Source organism: Eretmochelys imbricata, chromosome 1 (genome assembly GCF_965152235.1).
Source record: "Eretmochelys imbricata isolate rEreImb1 chromosome 1, rEreImb1.hap1, whole genome shotgun sequence".
Lineage (NCBI taxonomy): Eukaryota > Metazoa > Chordata > Testudines > Cheloniidae > Eretmochelys > Eretmochelys imbricata.
In genome coordinates this window covers 250,592,621-250,614,098 of record NC_135572.1, presented here as the reverse complement: position 1 = coordinate 250,614,098, position 21,478 = coordinate 250,592,621, and the positions used below count along the sequence as shown (strand labels likewise).

Here is a 21,478-nt window from a genome sequence, read left to right as displayed (position 1 = left end):
CTTTGGGCTTGGCTACACTCGCAAGTTAGAGTGCATTAAAGCAGCCCTGAGCGCCCTAACTCCCGATGTGTCCACACTGGCAAGGTACGTCGAGCGCCTGGACTCTGCAGCTGGAGTGCTCCTGATAATCCACCTCCACGAGAAGTATAAAACTTGCTGTGCCCTGGCTGAAACGCCCTGGCACCAGTGTGGACAAGCTGTTGCCTTACTGCTCTGTGATTGGCCTCAGGAAACATCCCATAATCCCCTGAAGTCAAGAGGCCACTCTTCTCATTGTTTTGAAAGCTCCATTTCTGACAGCCAGCATGCTTATCTGCTCCCGGACAAAGCAAGCCATTAGTGTGGAATGCTGCTGTTGTGAGTGTGTGTGAGAGGGGGAGGGAGGGAGGGAGGTCTGCTGCTGTCTGAACTTACAAGACAGCATGCTGACACACTCTCAGCCCCACAAAACAAACTGTCTCTCCTCCCACACACACACACACAACACACTCCCTGTCACTCCACCGCCTCCCCCATTTGAAAAGCACATTGCAGCCACTTGCACACTGTGATAGCTGCCACAATCCACTGCTCTTTGTGGTGTTGCAAGAGCTGCTAATGTGGCCATGCCAGTGCGCTTGCAGCTGACAGTGTAAACACACAGCAGCGTTTTCCCTGCTGCGGTCTCCGAAGGCTGGTTTAACTCCCAGCGCTCTACATCTGCAAGTGTAGCCAAGCCCTTTGTTGCTGCCGAGGCCGGTGTCCTTTGTTTCTGTGAGGCTGGGCTGGGTTTGTCCCATACCTGCCCTGATGAGGTATGAACTGCCCCTCTGCTCCTGGAGAGTTTTTGCCTGGGCTTGTTTTAAGCCATGAGGACACATTTTCAGCCTCACAACTATATACATGAAATTACAACCTATAACATTACTATAACAACAATGCTCAGTGCATCATGAGCCTTTCAAAGACACCCAGCATGCAAACTTTGCACTGGATACCACACAATCACATAAGGATGAACATGGGGGTGCAGGGTGTTCCCCTGAGGTACAGCGTGTCACAAGTTCTCCATAGTCGACAAAAGCTGCTCTCTCAGAGATCCTCACACCTGAATGAGCTTCACTGACCAGATGAGACTGTCCACAGCACTTTATGGGTAAGTGGCTGGTGCTGGGGATTCCAGCCATCAAATAAACTGCCAGGACCCTAGGATCTTAGCTAGCCATGTCCGTTTGAACAGAGTGGGCGAAAGTAACATTTGAAATTGGGTAGGCAAAACTGAGGCTTAAATGTGCTACTGCAGCCACCCAACAGCACTGGGTAAAGATCATTCTGCAGTGGCCTGATTTGCAAAATTTCATAGGTGCTGGGCACCTGTAGCTCCCTGAATTCAATAATAGGAGCTGTGTGGGTGGTTAGGACCCCTAAAAAATCAGGCCACATAGGACTCCAAAGAGTGGGAGATGCCCCCCGGCATACTCTAAGGAACCTCCATTGCTGATCTGAGGGGGCAAATGAGGGGGAGGGACGAGCAGAGGATGCCTTCTGGGAGCACATTCCCCTCTGGTAGCCCCTGGCCTGGTTGTCCCCAAGAACATCCTTCTCCCTCCCGCCTCTCAGAGAAAGCACCACATTGCACCAAAGGTCAATGATTAGCCAAAACCTTCTCGGGGAGAGGATCCCCAAGGCTTTTATAGCCTTCTCCGGTGTCTGGGACAGGCCCCCGTCTTTCCCCCCCGCAGGGCAGGACACATAGCGGGATCCCCTCCCCCCAGGTTGCCAGGCCCCAGGGAAAGCCCGCCGGGGGCTGCGGGCAGGACGGCGAACGTCGCTCGCGCGGGCCAGCCGGCGCCCAGGGCTCCCCCGCCTGAGCCACCAGCAGGGCCAGGCGCGGCGCGAGAGAGGCAGGCGAGAAGAGCCGTGGTAACTGGAGAAGGAGGCTGGAGTTCGGCCCTTTGAGATCCCGCCCCTGGAGAGGGGGGTGCCTGGGGCTGCAGAGCGCGAGCAGACAGGGAAGCCGGGCTCAGCGGCCGCGCTTGCAGAGAGGGCCAGGGAGTCGGGCACCAGCGCCTGAGAGGGCAAGGGGCAGGAAAGAGCCAGGGAGCGAGCAGAGCCAGGAGGGGGCAGCGGGGAGCCCGAGGGGAGCCGAGCCGGGAGGGGGAGCCCGAAGGGAGCAGAGCCGGGAGGGGGCAGCGGGGAGCCCGAGGGGAGCCGAGCCGGGAGGGGGCAGCGGGGAGCCCGAGGGGAGCCGAGCCGGGAGGAGGAGCCCGAAGGGAGCAGAGCCGGAGGGGGCAGCGGGGAGCCCGAGGGGAGCCGAGCGGGAGGGGGAGCCGGGGATAGCAGGGAGTCTGTGGGGCAGAGGCTAGAGATTGTGGGGCGAGCAGGTGAAGGCTGGGGCGGGGGTTCCCCCCCCCGGGGGGCACAGCATGTCCCGGAGCCCCGCGCGGGGCTGGCACGGAGCGACCTGAGCAGCGGGATGAGGAGCCGCCCGCTGGGGAAGGTGCTACGGAGGCGGTTCCGGCTGCTGCTGGCCCTCGGGGTGCTGATCGTGGGGCTCTGGGCCGCCTACCTGGAGCTGGTGGCGTCGGCGGAGGCCAGCGGGCACCCCCTGAACCACAGTGAGTCTCCCCGGGGGCGAGGCGGGCAAGGCTGGGACCGCGGGACCTGCCGGGGTGCGGAGCCTTCCCGGCCCAGGAGAGGAGCCCTGATCCTGCCCCTCCTCCATGTGGCCCCACCGCAGCTCGCGGCACGGCTTCGTCCAGCGGAACGGGGCGAGGGCGGAGCTGCGGGGCAGAGCCCTGCGCTCATCAGGACGGGGGGCACGGGCGGGCTGCTACCTCCCAGCGCCGGCGGGTGGTATCGCTGCTCACGGAAAGGGGGAATCGCTCGGTCGGCTCTTCCCTGCCTAGCTCGGACTCTGCCCGCCAGAGGCTGGGGCGAGGTGGGGAGGAAAAGGGAAGGGTGCTGGGGCGCAACATTTTCGTTTGCTTTTTGACGTGGATGGGGAATCTCATGTCTTTCCTGCTTTTTGGCCCTTCCTTCCCTCTGCCCGGTACTGCTGCCCGATGGAGAACACCTGTAAACAGATCAAGGACCCTCCTACTTATCATAAATGTGGGACACTATCAGACTAATCATGTATTCTAAACAAACACATCCCCTTCACTGTATTAATAACACAGATTAGGAAACTGGAGGATGGTAAAGATTCCATTTACAATCACTGTTTTCTGATCTTTCTTTCTTCCCTATTTGCATTTCTTCCCTATTTGCATTTCTTCCCCATTTGGCCATGAAAATCAAAGAAGTCAGTTTCCCATTTGTTTATAGTCAATTTTATTTTCAGGTTCTCCAGTCTGCAAAAGCATTGGTTCCTAATACAATATGGTGTTTCCCAGAGTGTGGCATAGGCATAAAGGATTAGACAGTTGGTTGCAGACAGGCTTTGCAATGCTCTCCAGAGTCTTAGCTTTCATTTTTAAAAAGTGTAAGCCTCTAGCTGTTCTGATGCAAACAACACTTTCAAAATGTGACCGAAGTGTAACCCATTCAGCGATGTTCACCTGAGTTTGCAAAGAACTTGGAACAATAACTCTGTGGTGTGAGTTGTCCTGTTCCTTCATTTTGGTGGGTGCTAACTCAGGTGCCCTGGTACTTTAAATGTCAGTCATGTTAACTATGTCACTGTTCATCAAAGCCTGTTAAAATGGAGATTTTGTAAAAAATATATTTTGAAGATTTACATAGGCTGTTCTGAGTCATTGATTGTTTTGGGGAGGCCTTTAACAACCAGTCTGGGTTGTAAGCAGGTGCAGTTTGTTTCATTTGTCTGAAGAGGACTGAGCTTTCAAAAGTTTGGGAAATGCTGCTATTGAAGGTGTTTATCTGAAAACAACTATTTCCATGATTGGATTTTTTTAAATTACAGGAACATTAATGCTTTTAAGCATCCCACCTCTCACACACATCTTAAATCGTTTGACTGTTAGTTTTAAGAGACAAGGATGTTGGGGCCTAAATTCTGAAAACCAAAACCTGAGCCAACAATAAGCTCCATGATGGCACAGATGTCCACCTTCACAGAGTTCATTGCGGGATCTGGGCTTTACTCTGGGCCCACCTGTTGTAGAGCAACTCTGTTCTCTTGAGCAAAATAATAATTTTTTTGTTGAACTGCTGCTTTTAAGAATGACAGAGGTTTAATCCTCCTAGCTATGATAGCTCCGTAGTCAATCCTGTTGATTTAAACTGACCTGCAGCTATGGACTGCTATGGATAGCTTTTACAACTAGGGGCATTCATTGTGGTTTGTTTGTTTACTGCAGAAAATGGAAATAGAGTGTAATACAATTTTACTTTGTATAATATCTTCCATACAATCTATCCATCAAGTGCCTAAAACTGTATCCCTTGAATGCAAACTCCTAAATGATGGAGGAATGGTGGAATTATGAGACATGGACAAAGAGTTCAAAATGGGATATTTTGAGATATTTCGAAATAGAGTCATAAGGCAAAGGTTGTTTCAGATGTCAGGAGCTGCCAAAGAAAAAGCTTTCATACTAGCAGTGATGAGATGGTGGTGGGAAGGCACAAGCGGCAAGAGCAAGAAAGTAAAGAGAGACAAGGACAGTGAGCAAGTAAACCTCATTGTGATTTGTGTTGTTTCCTCCTCTGCGCCTGCAGGTATGAATTGCACTAGCACATGGGAAAAGTCCTTGTGCCAGGTGAAAACCTTTCCATCTTAAGAAAGGCACTCACAACACTGTCACCCCTACAAGCCTCTCCCCCTCCACCCTCCCAAAAAATAAGGAAATCTAATAACATCTCTACAAAACACAAAACAGGTTACTTCAGCAACAAACAGCGTTTGGTCCCTAAAAAGGGAGACCTGCTGGAGACTCCAGGAAGCCTGCTAGGGACCTTGCTCTTGGTTTTATGTGGAAGGTGATCAGATACTACTTTTAAAACCCTAGAATGAATAAACAGATAGATAGATGGCACGAGGCTGCAGTGCAGCAGGGGAAGAGCAAATGTGCATATACAAGGAGTGCTCAGAGAGCTCAGTCTCCCTCAACACCTTAGTAATCTAGAGTCCTATTTTCCTGGCATGGTGGGGAGGACCATATTAACTGCCAACAGTAACAAAGTTAATCTGTGACTCTCCCTCCTACCTCATTACCTACAAAGACCTGTTTTGTTTGAAAAGAAATCAAAGGTAGGAATGAAAAACAAATAGTGTTTGTTTCCCTTGGGCTGTTACAGCTCTGTAGAAGTTCCACCTGTTGGGGCAAAGGCAGCTTTGGTTTTGACTCCATTGTGGTGGTCTTTTCTGAGACCTCAACAGCTGAAGGAGAAGGGAGGTTTTCAGATCTATTCATTCTTCTCTTTTGTTTTTGGATCTCCTTCCTTTCCAGTCTCCCAGGTGGAATGACCTGCTGCAAGGCACAACAGAGTACCAGTCAGCATTTATCTTAGCAACTTTTCTGATGCAACAGCCTCCGTGTTTGTTGTTTTAAAACCCACAGGTTTCAGTAACTTTCCAGGCAAGAGAGCTTAGACTCTCTCCTTCAGTAGCAGAGACTCCTAGAATTGTTAGGGTTGGAAGGGGGCCTACAGTAGATCAGCATTTCCATTCCTAGGTTTGTGACTGAGTTCTCTCAACTGTCTCTAGATGGTGCTTATGGAATAGCCTATGTGTTGAGGCCCAGCTGATATTTCCTTTATGACCATGGAATATTTTCCAAAGAAGTGAGCTCACCCCCCAGGCCAATCTGGAGTCACCAGAAACACTCCATTCCCCCCATTTCCACTACTCACAGAACAGAGTTCAATTTATGAGCATGCCACAGTGCTGCACTGCTGTTCCAGCCATCAGAATCCATTTCGCAGAGCAAGGCTGAAGTCATCGCATTTCCTTCCAAGTATGTTCCCCCACAACATTTTTGTAGGGTGAGGGGAGACGTTGTCAAATGGCCTCACAATGGTATGGACCTTACAAGTAGAAATATAGAAACTAAGGCCCTGATCCTCCTCTCACATGAGTATCTCCACCAAACTCAGATTTAAACAAGTGTAAATGAGTCTTAGTGAGATGAGAATTAGGTCCTAAAAATATACACTGCAAAGGTCAATCCTCAGCTGGTGTAAATCAGTGTCCATGACTTCAATGGATCTACATTGGTTTACACCTGAGGATCTGGTTCCATATGTCCATTTGAGTATAAACTGAGCCCTGGTCTACACTACGGGGTTAGGTCGAATTTAGCCGCGTTAGGTCGATTTAAAAATGACTGCATCCACACAACCAACCCCATTCCGTTGACCTAAAGGGCTCTTAAAATCGACTTCTGTACTCCTCCCCAACGAGGGGAGTAGCACTAAAATCAACCTTGCTAGGTCGAATTTGGGGTAGTGTGGACGCAAATCGATGGTATTGGCCTCCGGGAGCTATCCCAGAGTGCTCCATTGTGACTGCTCTGGACAGCACTTTGAACTCTGATGCACTAGCCACGTGCACAGGAAAAGCCCCGGGAACTTTTGAATTTCATTTCCTGTTTGATCAGCGTGGCGAACTCAGCAGCACAGATGACCGTGCAGTCCCCCCAGAATTGTAGAGCGTAGAATGTTTCTACGCTCCCCCTATCATCTCTGTTCCTGAGGTTATCGCAGATTAGAAGGTGAAAAAAACGCACTCGCAATGACATGTTTTCTGAGCTCATGCAGTCCTCCTGCACTGATAGGGCACAACTTAATGCATGGACGCATTCAGCGGCAGAGGCCAGGAAAAAATTAAGTGAGTGCGAAGAGCGGAGTCAGGATGCGATGCTGAGGCTAATGGGGGAGCAAACGGACATCATGAAGTGTCTGTTGGAGCTGCAGGAAAGCCAACAAGAGCACAGACTCCCACTGCATCCACTGTATAACTGCCTACCCTCCTCCCCATGTTCCATAGCCTCCTCCCCAGATGCCCAAGAATGCGGGGGGGGGGGAGGGGAAAGAGGCTCCGGGCACCCAACCACTCCACTCCAGAGGATGGCCCAAGCAACAGAAGGCTGTCATTCAAACAGTTTGATTTTTAGTGTGGCCACAATAAGCAATGTGGCCTTGTCCTTCCCTCCTCCCCCACCCCACCCAGGCTACCTTGACCATTATCTCTCTCTTTTTTTTTAATTAATAAAGAAAGAATGCATGGTTTCAAAACAATAGTTGCTTTATTTCGAAGGCGGGAGGGTGGTTGGCTTACAGGGAATTAAAATAGACACAGGGGGTGGGTTTGCATCAAGGAGAAACACACACAACTGTCACACCGAAGCCTGGACAGTCATGAAACTGGTTTTCAAAGCCTCTCTGATGTGCAGGGCCCCTACCTGCACTCTTCTAATCGCCCTGGTGTCTGGCTGCTCAAAATCAGACTCCATGTGATTTGCCTCAACCTCCCACCCAGCCATAAACATCTCCTCCTTACCCTCACCGATATTATGGAGCACACAGCAAGCAGCAATAACAACGGGAATGTTGGTTGCGCTGAGGGCTGACCTAGTCAGCAAACAGCACCAGTGTGCTTTTAAACGTCCAAGGCACATTCTACCACCATTCTGCACTTGCTCAGCCTATAGTTGAACTGCTTCTTACTACTGTCCAGACTTCATGAGCCATGGGAGCAAGGGGTAGGCTGGGGTAGGTGTGACTGCGCCATGCTACCGGCCAGGAGAGCAGCCTGTGGCAGAAGCCTCCAGCTCTCAAAAGAGCAGGAGAGCAGAGTTGCAGCGGAAGCGGTGGAGCCGTACACCATGCCCTGGAGGTTGCTAGGAGCTGGGCAGGGAAGACGTTGCTAGAACCCCTGTCCAAGCTACATGTCCAGTGAGGTCAGCTACCAGTCCTACTGCACCGTCTGCTGCAACAGCAGCGGTGACGGTGAGCTGAGTGGGCTCCATGCTTGCTGTGGTATGACGCCTGCACGGATAACCCAGGGAAAAAAAGGCGCAAAACGATTGTCTTCCGTTACTTTCATGGAGGGCGGGGCGACTGACGACATGTACCCAAAACCACCCGCGACAATGTTTTTGCCCCATCAGGCATTGGGAACTTAACCCAGAATTCTAATGGGCAGTGGAGACTGCGGGAACTGTGGGATAGCTACCCACAGTGCACCGCTCCGTAAGTCAATGCTAGCCACGGTAGTGAGGACGCACTCTGCCGACTTAATGCGCTTAGTGTGGACATACGCAATCGACTATATAAAATCGAATTCTAAAAATTGACTTCTCTAAAATTGACCTAATTTTGTAGTGTAGACATACCCTTAGAGAGAAGGGTTGGAGACTGAGAGATGAACCTAAGCCACAGAGTTCAGATTCAGAACACACAGTCTGGATCAGATGTTTGGACTGAGGTGGTTGGTTTGGGCTATTTTCTAGTGGAGGGGGGAGACTTTCTGTGAATGAAGGGAATGCATCAGAGTAGCAAATTAGAGCATGGACCATCATCCTTGAAGGACTGAGTCCACTGCTTTGAGAGAGATGCTCCAATCAGCAATCAACTCACACACCCTCCCCACAGATTTCAGTTCAATTAAATTGTTAATTTCTGATCACATTTCATTTTCCAAGCTATCGCTTATTGCCTGGAAGTCTGACTGATAGGAATGTGACCTCTCATTGGCAGTAGTAAAAGAACTTGTTTGTCTGATTGGGATTTTTAGGATCCTTAAATGAACATGTTGACAATCAAGTGAGGAAAAACAAGGAAACTGGCATGAGCTGCAAACAACATAGGGAAAGCAAAGCAGTGGTCAGTGATGGGCAGCTCTTCTCACGCAGGGTTTGGCTGTCATCATTTGAAACAATCTGCCGCAGGCAGTAAAGTGACCCTCTGAGGAGTCATAGACAGTTTGTTTACCCCCCACCATTGACAGGAGTTAAACTCTTCGGTGAGGGACTGTTAGTGGAAAAGCTTTGCAGTCAGGTGCCTCCTCCAGCTTGAGTGCTAGAGATAGAGTAGCTTTGTTTTTTCTAAATGGACTGTATTGTTCGGGAAAGGTGCTGAACTGTCCGTTTTGGAAATTGAAGCCCTCTCTCAATAGAACACTGGAAGCCAAATTATCTGCTCTGAATTATACTCGCACACAATACCATTGACTTCATGGCAGGGAGGTGGATAGAGGGCTTGTGGCTGGGTCACCACAGCTTGTCCCATCAGATGCTGTTTCTGTATCATCCCCTGGTGGAAAGCCTGGAAACTGTAGGAACTGCCCTGTCAGGCACCAGCTCCTGCTGCTTTCATTTCACATTCCCTTGCCTGGCAAATCCTCATGTCACCAGCTAAGGTGGAGAGAAAATGTCAAGGGAGCAGATTCCAAGCCAGGAGCAGCAGGGGAGCTTTCCCTCTGCTTTTAGTAGAGGAATGAGAGCTGCACTCCTTACGTTAACACCTAAGAGGTAGTGAACAAAGTGAAAAGCAATCCTTGGACCCCATGAAATTCAGAGGTTAGGGATTTTGAAAAGATCAGCTGTTCTTGCATAGACTGGTTTCAGAGTAACAGCCGTGTTAGTCTGTATTCGCAAAAAGAAAAGGAGTACTTGTGGCACCTTAGAGACTAACCAATTTATTTGAGCATGAGCTTTCGTGAGCTACAGCTCACTTCATCGGATGCATACCGTGGAAACTGCAGCAGACTTTATATATACACAGAGAATATGAAACAATACCTCCTCCCACCCCACTGTCCTGCTGGTAATAGCTTATCTAAAGTAATCGTCAGGTTAGGCCATTTCCAGCACAAATCCAGGTTTTCTCACCCTCCACCCCCCCACACAAATTCACTCTCCTGCTGGTGATAGCCCATCCAAAGTGACAACTCTTTACACAATGTGCATGATAATGAAGTTAGGCCATTTCCTGCACAAATCCAGGTTCTCTCACTCCCTCACCCCCCTCCAAAAACCACCCCCATACACACACAGACTCACTCTCCTGCTGGTAATAGCTCATCCAAACTGACCACTCTCCAAGTTTAAATCCAAGTTAAACCAGAACATCTGGGGGGGGGGGGGGTAGGAAAAAACAAGAGGAAATAGGCTACCTTGCATAATGACTTAGCCACTCCCAGTCTCTATTTAAGCCTAAATTAATAGTATCCAATTTGCAAATGAATTCCAATTCAGCAGTTTCTCGCTGGAGTCTGGATTTGAAGTTTTTTTGTTTTAAGATAGCGACCTTCATGTCTGTGATTGCGTGACCAGAGAGATTGAAGTGTTCTCCGACTGGTTTATGAATGTTATAATTCTTGACATCTGATTTGTGTCCATTTATTCTTTTACGTAGAGACTGTCCAGTTTGACCAATGTACATGGCAGAGGGGCATTGCTGGCACATGATGGCATAAATCACATTGGTGGATGTGCAGGTGAACGAGCCTCTGATAGTGTGGCTGATGTTATTAGGCCCTGTGATGGTGTCCCCTGAATAGATATGTGGGCACAATTGGCAACGGGCTTTGTTGCAAGGATAAGTTCCTGGGTTAGTGGTTCTGTTGTGTGGTATGTGGTTGTTGGTGAGTATTTGCTTCAGGTTGCGGGGCTGTCTGTAGGCAAGGACTGGCCTGTCTCCCAAGATTTGTGAGAGTGTTGGGTCATCCTTTAGGATAGGTTGTAGATCCTTAATAATGCGTTGGAGGGGTTTTAGTTGGGGGCTGAAGGTGACGGCTAGTGGCGTTCTGTTATTTTCTTTGTTAGGCCTGTCCTGTAGTAGGTAACTTCTGGGAACTCTTCTGGCCCTATCAATCTGTTTCTTTACTTCCGCAGGTGGGTATTGTAGTTGTAAGAAAGCTTGACAGAGATCTTGTAGGTGTTTGTCTCTGTCTGAGGGGTTGGAGCAAATGCGGTTGTATCGCAGAGCTTGGCTGTAGACGATGGATCGTGTGGTGTGGTCAGGGTGAAAGCTGGAGGCATGCAGGTAGGAATAGTGGTCAGTAGGTTTCCGGTATAGGGTGGTGTTTATGTGACCATTGTTTATTAGCACTGTAGTGTCCAGGAAGTGGATCTCTTGTGTGGACTGGACCAGGCTGAGGTTGATGGTGGGATGGAAATTGTTAAAATCATGGTGGAATTCCTCAAGGGCTTCTTTTCCATGGGTCCAGATGATGAAGATGTCATCAATATAGCGCAAGTAGAGTAGGGGCTTTAGGGGATGAGAGCTGAGGAAGCGTTGTTCTAAATCAGCCATAAAAATGTTGGCATATTGTGGGGCCATGCGGGTACCCATAGCAGTGCCGCTGATCTGAAGGTATACATTGTCCCCAAATGTGAAATACATTCTGCAGCAGAGGCAGAGGTGTCTCATGAGGCTCTAAAAAGTACAAACAGTCCCAACAAGCACTGAATTTCCTTGTTGCAGAGGTGAATGACACAGTAAGTAATCAAGACCTCTGTGTGGAGGAGGATTGGATTAGATTAGATTGCTGGGAGGGTGTCACTGGTTGGAACACGGTAACCAGAGGCCCTTCCTAAACCTGTCCCTCCCACTCTTCTCTGTTCCTCCTCATTTCTTTATGTATAAAATGATGCTGGGAGTGCATTGTCTTTCTGTCTTGTTTGTGGCGGGCTGAGCAACAAATGATTCTGTCTGGTTTCCAGAGTCTAGTACAGCAGCTCTCCTAACACAATAGTGCATAGTCCCAGTGTCTGAGGTGGAGAATGAGGAGGGCTCAGAAGAAACCAGACAAATTAGCTAATAATACCCCTTTTAAAGGGCCATGGGCCTTTTTTGGCAGGACCGTCTTTCCTTCTCCCAGCATTCAACTCCTAGCTCCCTTCCCTCCATACCTCCCCAGAGCAGGCCCTTTTCTCTTTCCTGGGGGTGGGCTCTGAATTGCTCAGAATCTGGACGTAGTACTGGCAGGTGTGTGTGCATTTGTGTACAAGGGAAGCAGCAAGCTGGGTGCAGCCTGAGGCTGTTTCCTTGAAACCAACCCTGATTTGTTCAGGTGTGTCATCCTTTCTCTCTAGCTGCTGTGTGTTAGGATATAGATATTCAGGCCTGTCTGTAAAGGCCTATACTCTAAGAATTTAGGTGTATTCTTATCACTTGGCTAATTATAGAGGTATAAAAGAAAGAATCAAAATCACTGTCTGCTGGTGTAAGGGCCTTCTCTTACTGTGACAGTCTGAGGCCCTGTTCTTAGCTAAGGCCTTTGGCTAAGCAGCAGAGGCAGCCATAAACTGGGAAGTGAATGGTCACCTCCTCACATTCCAAACTAGTCACATTGAAATAAGGTGCTATTGGGCTGTTAGGAATACAATCCTGTCCTGATAGTTCCTATCACTTCCAGAGAAAGGGAAGTGCCTAGAAAATGTAAAAGGAAACTTAGTTTGATAGCATCCTGTCTGGCAAGAACTCACTTATCAATAGCTGGGATGTGAAATCCTCACTTCTGTATTGTCTTGTCATTATAGTTCCCACTTTGCTATTGTTTGTCTGTATAATCTCTCTGGTTCTGTGATTGTTCCTGTCTGATGTATAATTAATTTTGCTGGGTGTAAACTAATTAAGGTGGTGGGATATAATTGGTTACATAATCATGTTACAATATGTTAGGATTGGTTAGTTAAATTTCAGGAAAATGATTGGTTAAGGTATAGCTAAGCAGAACTCAAGTTTTACTATATAATCTGTAGTCAATGAGGAAGTGAGTGGGTGTGGGTGGGTGTGTGTGGGTGGGAGATGGGAACAGGGAATTGGGGTAAGGAAATTACAATCATGTTTTGCTAAAGAGGGAGAAGGGAACAGGGAATGGGGGTAAGAAAATTGGAATCATGTTTTGCTAAAGGGGGAAATGGGAACAGGGAATGGGAGTAAGGAAGTTGGAATCATGTTTGGCTAAGGGTAGGAATGGGAACAGGGACACAGGTGTAAAGCTCTGTGGTGTCAGAGCTGGGAAGGAGGATACTAAGGAAGGAAACTGGAATCATGCTTGCTGGAAGTTCACCCCAATAAACATCGAATTGTTTGCACCTTTGGACTTCGGGTATTGTTGCTCTCTGTTCATGCGAGAAGGACCAGGGAAGTAAGTGGGTGAAGGAATAAGCCCCCTAACACTGTGCCCAAGCACACTGAGAAACAAGTGTGTCCAGAAACACAGAGGGATCTTTCTGAGTAGATTTACATACAGAGGTTCATGGGCACACACATTACACATACAGTTGTACTGTTGTGCATGATTATTTGCATGCAGGGTGATGCAATGCTCATAGGCAGAGACTCGCTGACTTGTGGCTGCACGTACTTTTCTTGTACGCATTGAATATAAACTATAAGCCAAAGGGAAAAGCAAACTAAAAGGTAAAACCTTCAAAATGATTGCCTCATGGAAGGTGCTAGCAGCAGAAAAATGTCCTCACTTCCAGGTTTGCCTGTGATGTTCCTATGCTTTTGAAGGCCCGAGGAGATATTCTTCCATATAGCCTCAAACACAAACTTTTCCAGGAATCCAGTTCCCTAGAACGCTAGATGGCTCTGGATATTGCTAATGGGTTATGGAGACTTTCTCTTCTACATCATCCATTTAACTCCAGGTGAGGGTGGGAATGAGCAAAAGTCATTATCATCTGTTGGTGGCTTAATGGCCTGGGTGAAGTTGATGGATCTCAGTCCAGACCCTAATGAATGTGTGTCCACATCACAAGAACCACCATTATAATTGGTTTCTTTATTGGCATACTCAGCAGAGAAGCTAAGTCGACCAAGACTGATCTTCTCTCTTGTTCCTTGCTGATGGTTCCTTCAGGTCAGTCATAAGGCATGTTGGCAGGGCCTTGTGGGGGATGTTGGACTAACACTGCCTATGATTATCTGTCGTGGGCCAAAATACCTCCTCACCACTGCTCTGTGGGATGCTGCAAGTTATATGTTTGCCTGGCTGTTTCCCTTCCACTTCATTTCAGTTGTGATGGGATTCCTGTGTATATGCAGGGTCTGATCCTGAGAGTCTGTGCCTCCCACTGCAGTCAATGTGAGGTGCAAGTGCTTAGCATTCTTGGGATGAGGCCCATAGTTTGTAAAGGGTTTGGGGATCCCTCTGGGGTGAAGGTGCCATACAAATGTTATATAGAATTATTACAAAGTGACTGTTGTAAAGCCCCATTTGTTTACCCATGACGTGTATGACTGGCATGTGCAGAGATGCCAAGACTTTTGCACAGTACATTTTCCCAGGCCACTCTCTCCTGCCTTGGTGAGTCAGGTTGGGCTGTGATTACTCAGGGGCACATTGCACCTGGACCGTAGTGCTGCAGCAGCCTGATTCCTTCTTTCTGTGTCAGGTGAATGCTAATGTCTCATTGAGAGTTTATCTGGGCATGGAGTTTGCATTGAGCCACATGTTACAGTAGCATTGGTATCATACCATGTTGCACGTACAAGCTCAGGCAGTTGTGAAGCAGGAGTGGTGCAAGAAAAGCTGCATCCTGGTAGTATGCTTTATGCTTCAGCTTTTTATCAGCTGTGCTTTTCCCGCCAGATGTAGCACTGTGGAAAGGGATGGGGAGTGGAGGTAGTGAGGCCCGTTCTCACTCATGCCTTATGAACTATGTGATGTTCCAGCGACTATATTTGCTTTGAATTGTGTGCTGGATTCCAAGGTATTGGGCCTTGATCTTTCGATAAAGATTTAGACCACATATGCTCGTGAAAGAGGCCTGACAGTCCAAGAGGCAAAGGCAGGCCTGTGCTCTGATGGGGACTGAGTATCACTAGTGATGTCTCCCTGTGTCCAGAACCCTGGTTCCCTGGAAGCTGAAATTGGTCTTTGTCCCTCCTTGTGAGACGCTCAATGGGAGCTGCTTCATCCAGAACCAGCACAAGTTGTTCCGTTCACCAGGTTTATATTTAGCTGGCAGTGTATGGCCATGTGGGCTGCCTAAAGAAAGAATCTCCCGGTCATTACCTCACCATTGCCCAGCCTTCCAAAGCATTTGAGCTGCCTGGGTGGAGAGCTGCAGGCTAAATTTAGATCGGACGTTTCTTGCCAAGAGCTGCGTCTGTCTTTCCAGGCTTGGCTGGGTTAGAGAGGAGAATGGTATTAAATCTCCCTGAAGAGAGCCCAGAGTCCCTTGCTTTTCAAAAATCAAAGAGATGAGAAACGGAAGTGTCACACTCAGGGAGATGAGATGCCTCAGAGGAAAACCTTGGGAGTCCCAGCTGGGTTGGGGCAGTGCAGGTGCAGTCCTAGGGCATCGTAGGAAACCCTCCTTCTCAGACCTATTCTTCCTTCAGTCTCTGTTTCTCTCTTTGATGCAGGCATCTCTGCATATTTAAGGAGAGGTTCACTGATGGGCAGAGCTGGGGTTTTGTTGCCTTAGGAAAATGGGCATGTATCCACACCCCCTCCCAGCCCCACAATAACCAGCTACCAAAGATTTTACTGCCCCTAATATTTAGCTGCCTAAATGGTCACTTGTTCTGACTGTGCCTCAGTTAACCTAGTTTGTAAAATTGATGCTGCTGCTTTACTCATCTTTGTGAAGTGCTTTAATATGTATAGATGTGAAGCCTTATATGGGCTCCAGTTGACTTCAGTAGGAGTTTCGGAACAGGCTGTATTGTTGCTGTCTTTTATGCTAGACCCAGCCTGTCCTGCCTTTGTGCCACTGCTAGCCTTGCTGCCCTAGGCACTCACCTGTTCTGCTTTTATTACGCAACCTGCTCTGCTGATATGTGCATTACTGCAGCAAAACCCAGTGAGGCAGCCAGGAGTCACACTCAAATGTCTCATGGCTTCCCACTCACGGAACTTGCCTGAATTGTAGCCTCCAGAGGAGAAGAGAGGGTGGAGGAGAAGAATTCAACCCTTTAAAGAGCTGATCAGTGTCTCATCTTTGTCCTCTATCTGGACAGTTTTGGAATGGACTGTGAACTTCAGAGGGACCCAGTCAAGCCAGGTGAATGGGCAGCCTGATGGCAAATTAAGTTTGGTGTCGATAAATGCACAGTAGTGCACATTGCAGTAAAAAATTAAACTACTCCTACACCTTAGAACAGGTGGCAAACTTTTTGGCCCAAGGACCACATCTGGGTATGGAAATTGTATGGCGGACCATGAATGATCACAAAATTGGGGGCTTGGGTGCGGGAGGGGGTGAGGGCTCCAGCTGGGGGTGCAGGCTCTGGGTTGGGGCCAGAAATGAGGAGTTCAGTGTGTGAGAGGGGTCTCCGTGCTGGGGCAGGGGGTGAGGGCTCTAGGGTGGGGCTGGGTATGAGGGGTTGGGGATGCAGGAGGGTGCTCTGCGCTGGGACTGAGGGGTTTGGAGGGGGATCAGAGCTCAGGCAGGAGGTTGGGGTGCAGAAGGGGGTCAGAGGTGCAGGCTCCGGGCAGCTCCCAGAAGCAGCGGCGTGTCCCCCCTCCAGCTCCTACATGGAGGCGCAGCCAGGCAGGGGCAGCATGCAGAGCCCCTGCCTGCCCCTACGCGTAGGAGCCAGACGGGGGACATGCTGTTGCTTCCAGGAGCCACATGGAGCCACAGCATGCATGGAGCGGGACAAGTCCCTACTCCCTGGCTGGAGCTCGAGTCCCAGATTCCGCCGAGTCCCAGATCCCGCTCCCCAGCGGGAGCTCAAGGGCTGGAATAAAATGTCTGACAGGCCGGATGCGGCCCCCAGGCCATAGTTTGCCCACCCCTGCCTTAGAATGTTCTAAATTAACTATATGAGCTCAGGAAAGGGATGTGGGTCTCACTCAGGACAGCTCAATGAAGACCTTGGTTCAACATTCAGCTGTGATCAAAAAAGCAAACCAGATGTTAGGATGCCTACAGATGGGATGGAGATCAATACAGAGAATAATATAATGTCTTTGTATAAATCAGTGGTGCAGTCTCCTGGTATGCCACGTACAGCACTGGTCACCCCATCTCAAAGAGGATATTGCAGAATTAGAGGCGGCTCAGAGAGGGGCAACAGTAATGATGAGGGGCCTGGAAACCCTCATATGAAGAGAGATTGAAAAGACTGGGATAGTTTACCTCGGAAAGGAGTCAAATAAGAGGGTATGTGATAAAAGTGTATCAAACAATGAATGGTACAGAGAAGGTAGAAGGAAAACTTCTGCTCTCCCTGTCACATAACACCACAACAAGAGCTGAGTCCAACGGGTGTCAGGTTGTGAGAGCTGGGGCTGCATAAAATGGAGAGGGTAGGAAGGTGGAGCCATGTTATGGGGAGAAGGTAGTGAGGCTGTTCAGCAGCAGACAGCTGAGGCCATAGGCTGGGGTAGCTAAAAGATATAGAATGTCCATATTCCATTGGGTACAGATAGTTTAACAGGGATGCCAACAGGCAGTACACAAAGGCCCAGCACGAAGGAATCTGAGCCTCAGAGAGGGAAGGACTACAATCAGAAGGGCAGTAAAAACAAAGAAAGGCCTGATCTCAGGCCCAGGAGTGGTTGCCAGACAACAACTTGCACTGAAATGGAGGCAAAATCCCACTTTCCCTATTATCAGCTGAGAAGCCAGGGCAGATGGGATGGATGAAGTTGGAGTGTCTGGGCATCTGGCCACCTAGCTGTGATGCAGCCACCTTAATCCCCCGGTAGGACATACACAGATGTGTGGGAGTCCCTTGTTTGGTCTCCTTTTCATTAGCTGTTACAATAAAATTAGCTGGGGACTAAAGCTGACCGTTTTCTGTGGGGACAGAGGGCTCCAAGAGAATAAGGAACTAAGGGAGCAACAGCTTCCACCCTTGATGTCATGTCAACCATGTGCACAGCTGCTCTGAACAAGGACACCTCCCTCCCAGCTGCACCGCTCTGTAATTTTCATTCCAGTTAAATAAGAAAATCAAACTTTCAAGTGGGTCTCTGGCTTCCCTTTCCTTTTCTTTGCCAGAGGCCAAAGAAGAAGTGGCTGCTTTGGGGCCATCAGGCTATTTTTAACATGAAAAAAGAAAGACACAATTTGTGCTTTCTGGGGGAGGGGACCCTGATCAAAGCAACACCACTCCAGTATAGATCCATTAGCCTTGCTTTTTTATTAGGAATGGGTCCAAACCACAGTGCATGGGAACATCCAGTAAGATCAGCCACAGTGGAGGAGAGCATAGTTCCATGAAGTCGGTGTTCTGCCACTTGCAAGTGACCAGTGCCTGATGTTTCAGAGGAAGGCAAAAAAAAATAAAAAATCCCCCCAAATCCTGATAATGAATTTGGCCAAGTGAAGAAGGCTGTATGTAGATGGTTGAGGGCTGGTGGGAATCGCTTTCTCACTCTGCAGTCCATTAGCTGACACTTGAGATTTCATTTGCATTGCTGTTGTCAGAATTGATGGGAAGTTTAAAGAGCTGGATGGCAAAGTTTAATAGGTAACTTATCATGAACTGGAAACTCAGGTTACCTGCCCCTGCTGCACTCAGATATGCTGGTACCCTCAGGCTGGTACTGAACTGCCCCCTACAAGACTTCACTTGGAAGAAAATCAAGACTACCTGTGTCTGCTGGACAAATACATTTAGCTGGACCCTATCAACTAAGGCAGGGGTGCCCAACCTATAGCCCAGCCCACCAGAGAATTGTATAAGGCCCGCAGCCTGCTTCAACACAATATATTAATGGCTGAATCATTAGCGTTTTGTCATCAAGCTTATATCATTTTAGTTTACATAAGTGTGTAAATACACAATACTGTACAGAGAAACAACCTATCAAAATACATATGAAACAATCTGAACTTAAAATATAAATCAGCATAGGTGACTTTATATCTTATTAAAATATGTAGAATCTGTCTGGCCCACAGAAGATAGTGCTTAGGTTTATATGGCCTTCCTGTGTAATAAGGTTGGGCACCACTGAACTAAGGCATTAAACCAGTCTGTTTAATCCCACTGTAACATTATCCTGCTTCACCCTCTCTCCAGCCAGGTATTTGAATTCTCGAAGGTGATCCTGCCCTTTGGGCCAGTCTCCTGAATTCCCCACTGAGATCTCTTCCTTTGGATCTGTAGATGTTAAGATTGCTCATTATCCTCAGATCAACCCGACAGGAGAGAAGTGGTTTAAACCTGCTAACGTGCTGCAGCTTTCTCAGAGCATTTCATGATCAGGTTGACCCAGAGCTGCTACTTCCTGGAACCTGTAGCTATTGCTAGGTTTGAGTCCATGTGTGTCTGTTTACTGCTGAGTGACATAAGTCAGTGCAAAAATAGCTTACAGTCTTTGGTACTGGTTAAGTGGTAACAGGGGACTCTCTTGTGCAAAGGGTGCATGGGGCTGCTTGCATCACTCTAGCTATGAAGCCTGCTGGTGAGGATAGTCAAGGTGAGTATTACCACAGCTGTTAAACTTGGCAGTGCTTCATGGAGAGCGTCAGGCTGGATGTGTTTGAACAAAAAAAGAGGAGGGGGAATGAAATCAGGAAGAGGTTAGCAAGGAAGTTAGATATGTTTTTTTCCATATGTGTGCATGTCTGTGTGTGTGTTGGTACGATTGTGAATAAACGTGTGTGCATGTTTTTCTGTAGCTGTTTCCCTGTGCATGACTTTGTGTTGGTATCTCTGCACTTGTGTGTCACGTCTGTGTGAGCATTCGGGTGTGTGTGTATGGCTGTTCAGACCAGAAATGACACCAAGAAGCAGCTGGTGAATATCGCAAAAATAAAATAAAGAAACCTTAAAAGGAAAATGCTGCACCACAACTTTGCATTGAGTTGGGGGGACGGACGAAGAGTGTCCCACCTACATGATCTTTGTACCTGTCTTCTGTTCCAATATGCCCAAGTTCATAACACTTCCAAAGCAATTATATCCAATGCCTGTCTGAAAGTGAGCCCAAGCACCCAAGAACCTGTCATTCCTAGTGGAGGAGCTGTGGAACACATATCTTACAGGCCACTGTTACCATTCCTAGTGGCTGTGACGACACAGTTTTGGTCTGCATTTCCTCATGTAGCACATCACTGAGGGAGGAGGAAAGGTGTTACACAGGCTGGGCCTGTGCACAGAAGGGCTTTGGAGATGGCTGGCAATGAACATCTTGCTTAGATTCAGCATGATCTTCCGTCACTCCACTGAGTACAGAATCCCCTGGGTGTGGAGTGGGGGTGAGGGATCTGGCAGTTTGTTAAGAGGCACTGTTATGTGTAAGCCACCTGCTAGCACTGTCTGGTGCATTGTGCCAGAATCAAGGGCCACGTGTTTCCTGTCTGCTTGACTGGATGTCACTCCTCCCTAATGTGCCTGTAGTCGGTGATAGTTTCTCTGTGGACTGGATGTGCACCGTGCCCTAATTACACCCTGTGAGACTTCCCAAGGTTAATATTAAATCACAGCCTATGATTTTTTGAAAGCAGACTTAGAAACTGTATTACATCACCAGGAGCGAGGGAAAGAGGCTGCATCCTCCTGTTGGGACGGGATGGGGGGGCGACTGGTTTTCATCTGGTTCTGTCATTGAGATAAGAGAGGAAAAACCAACACTAAAGAATGTTTATAATAGGACCTCACTTGCTGCCTTTTCCCCTTCCTACCATAGTTGTGGTGCCAAGAGATCCTGTTGTGGGAGCTACTGATCAGTGAGGACATCAGAGGTGAAAGAGTTAATTCAAAACAAAAAGTGGCTTGTAGGGGTCCCTGCTGGTGCTGCTGTGGCCCAGCCATGGGGTCCTAGGGAATCGTGTGCACACACACTATAGGTGTATATGCTACTATTTCCCTACACATTCCTGTACCCACATCCATGCACCACACACATGCTATCCCTACACACTGCAGTATACACACACTGCCCACACAGTGCACCCTTCCCATATACAACCACATCCACCCACCCCCATTCCCTTATAAACATTCACATTAACACATATAGAAACACACCCAATGCCAATACACAGAGCAATTCCACCTCTCCCACATACAGACTGCCCCTCCTCCCTTCTGCACACTACGTTCCTGGGTTTACTATTGAATACATACCATATTTCTACCTACATACTGCCAAGTGTTCCTCCACATTCTTTCCCAGAACACAGACACACTCCCTACTACACTATCTCCCTAGACATTTCTTGCCATTCACTCAGACAGACACCACATGCATACCCCTCCTCACACATGCACGTACCTACACATTACTGGATCCACAGAATTCCCACACATGCATGCTGTTCCCCTGTACATGCCGTTGCCCCTGAAAGACTTGCACACTACAGACACTGCTCAGTTCTGCCAGGCAATGCACATTGTACAACTCATTTTCTGTTCCAATATTTTTCATTTCCTGGTTTCTTTGGAGGGCAAGTATTAATGCTAATGGAAATGAAGGACATTAACAAAATTAAGATGTGAGCATGGAATTTGCAAATTTCCCTTACATCTTTCTGACTGTGCACCTCAGTGCTTACCTCCAGCACCCAGCCTCCCTGCTTCTCACACAGCTTTCCCTGTGCACTTCAATCCTGAATTGCTGTCACCTCCAGAGATTCCAGCCCAGGGACTCTTCCGAGCTCTG

The 21,478-nt window shown here is 48.4% G+C and overlaps 1 protein-coding gene across 1 annotated transcript in view; it reads left to right on the top strand.

Annotated features, from left to right (window-relative positions):
* The first annotated feature begins 2,455 nt into the window (after nucleotides 1-2,455).
* B4GALNT3 (beta-1,4-N-acetyl-galactosaminyltransferase 3) overlaps nucleotides 2,456-21,478 on the top strand; it is a 95,153-nt gene continuing 76,130 nt past the window's right edge. Inside the window, exon 1 of the mRNA XM_077807507.1 lies at nucleotides 2,456-2,597. Coding sequence (XP_077663633.1) covers nucleotides 2,456-2,597 — 142 coding nt within the window. The remainder of the gene's footprint in view (nucleotides 2,598-21,478) is intronic.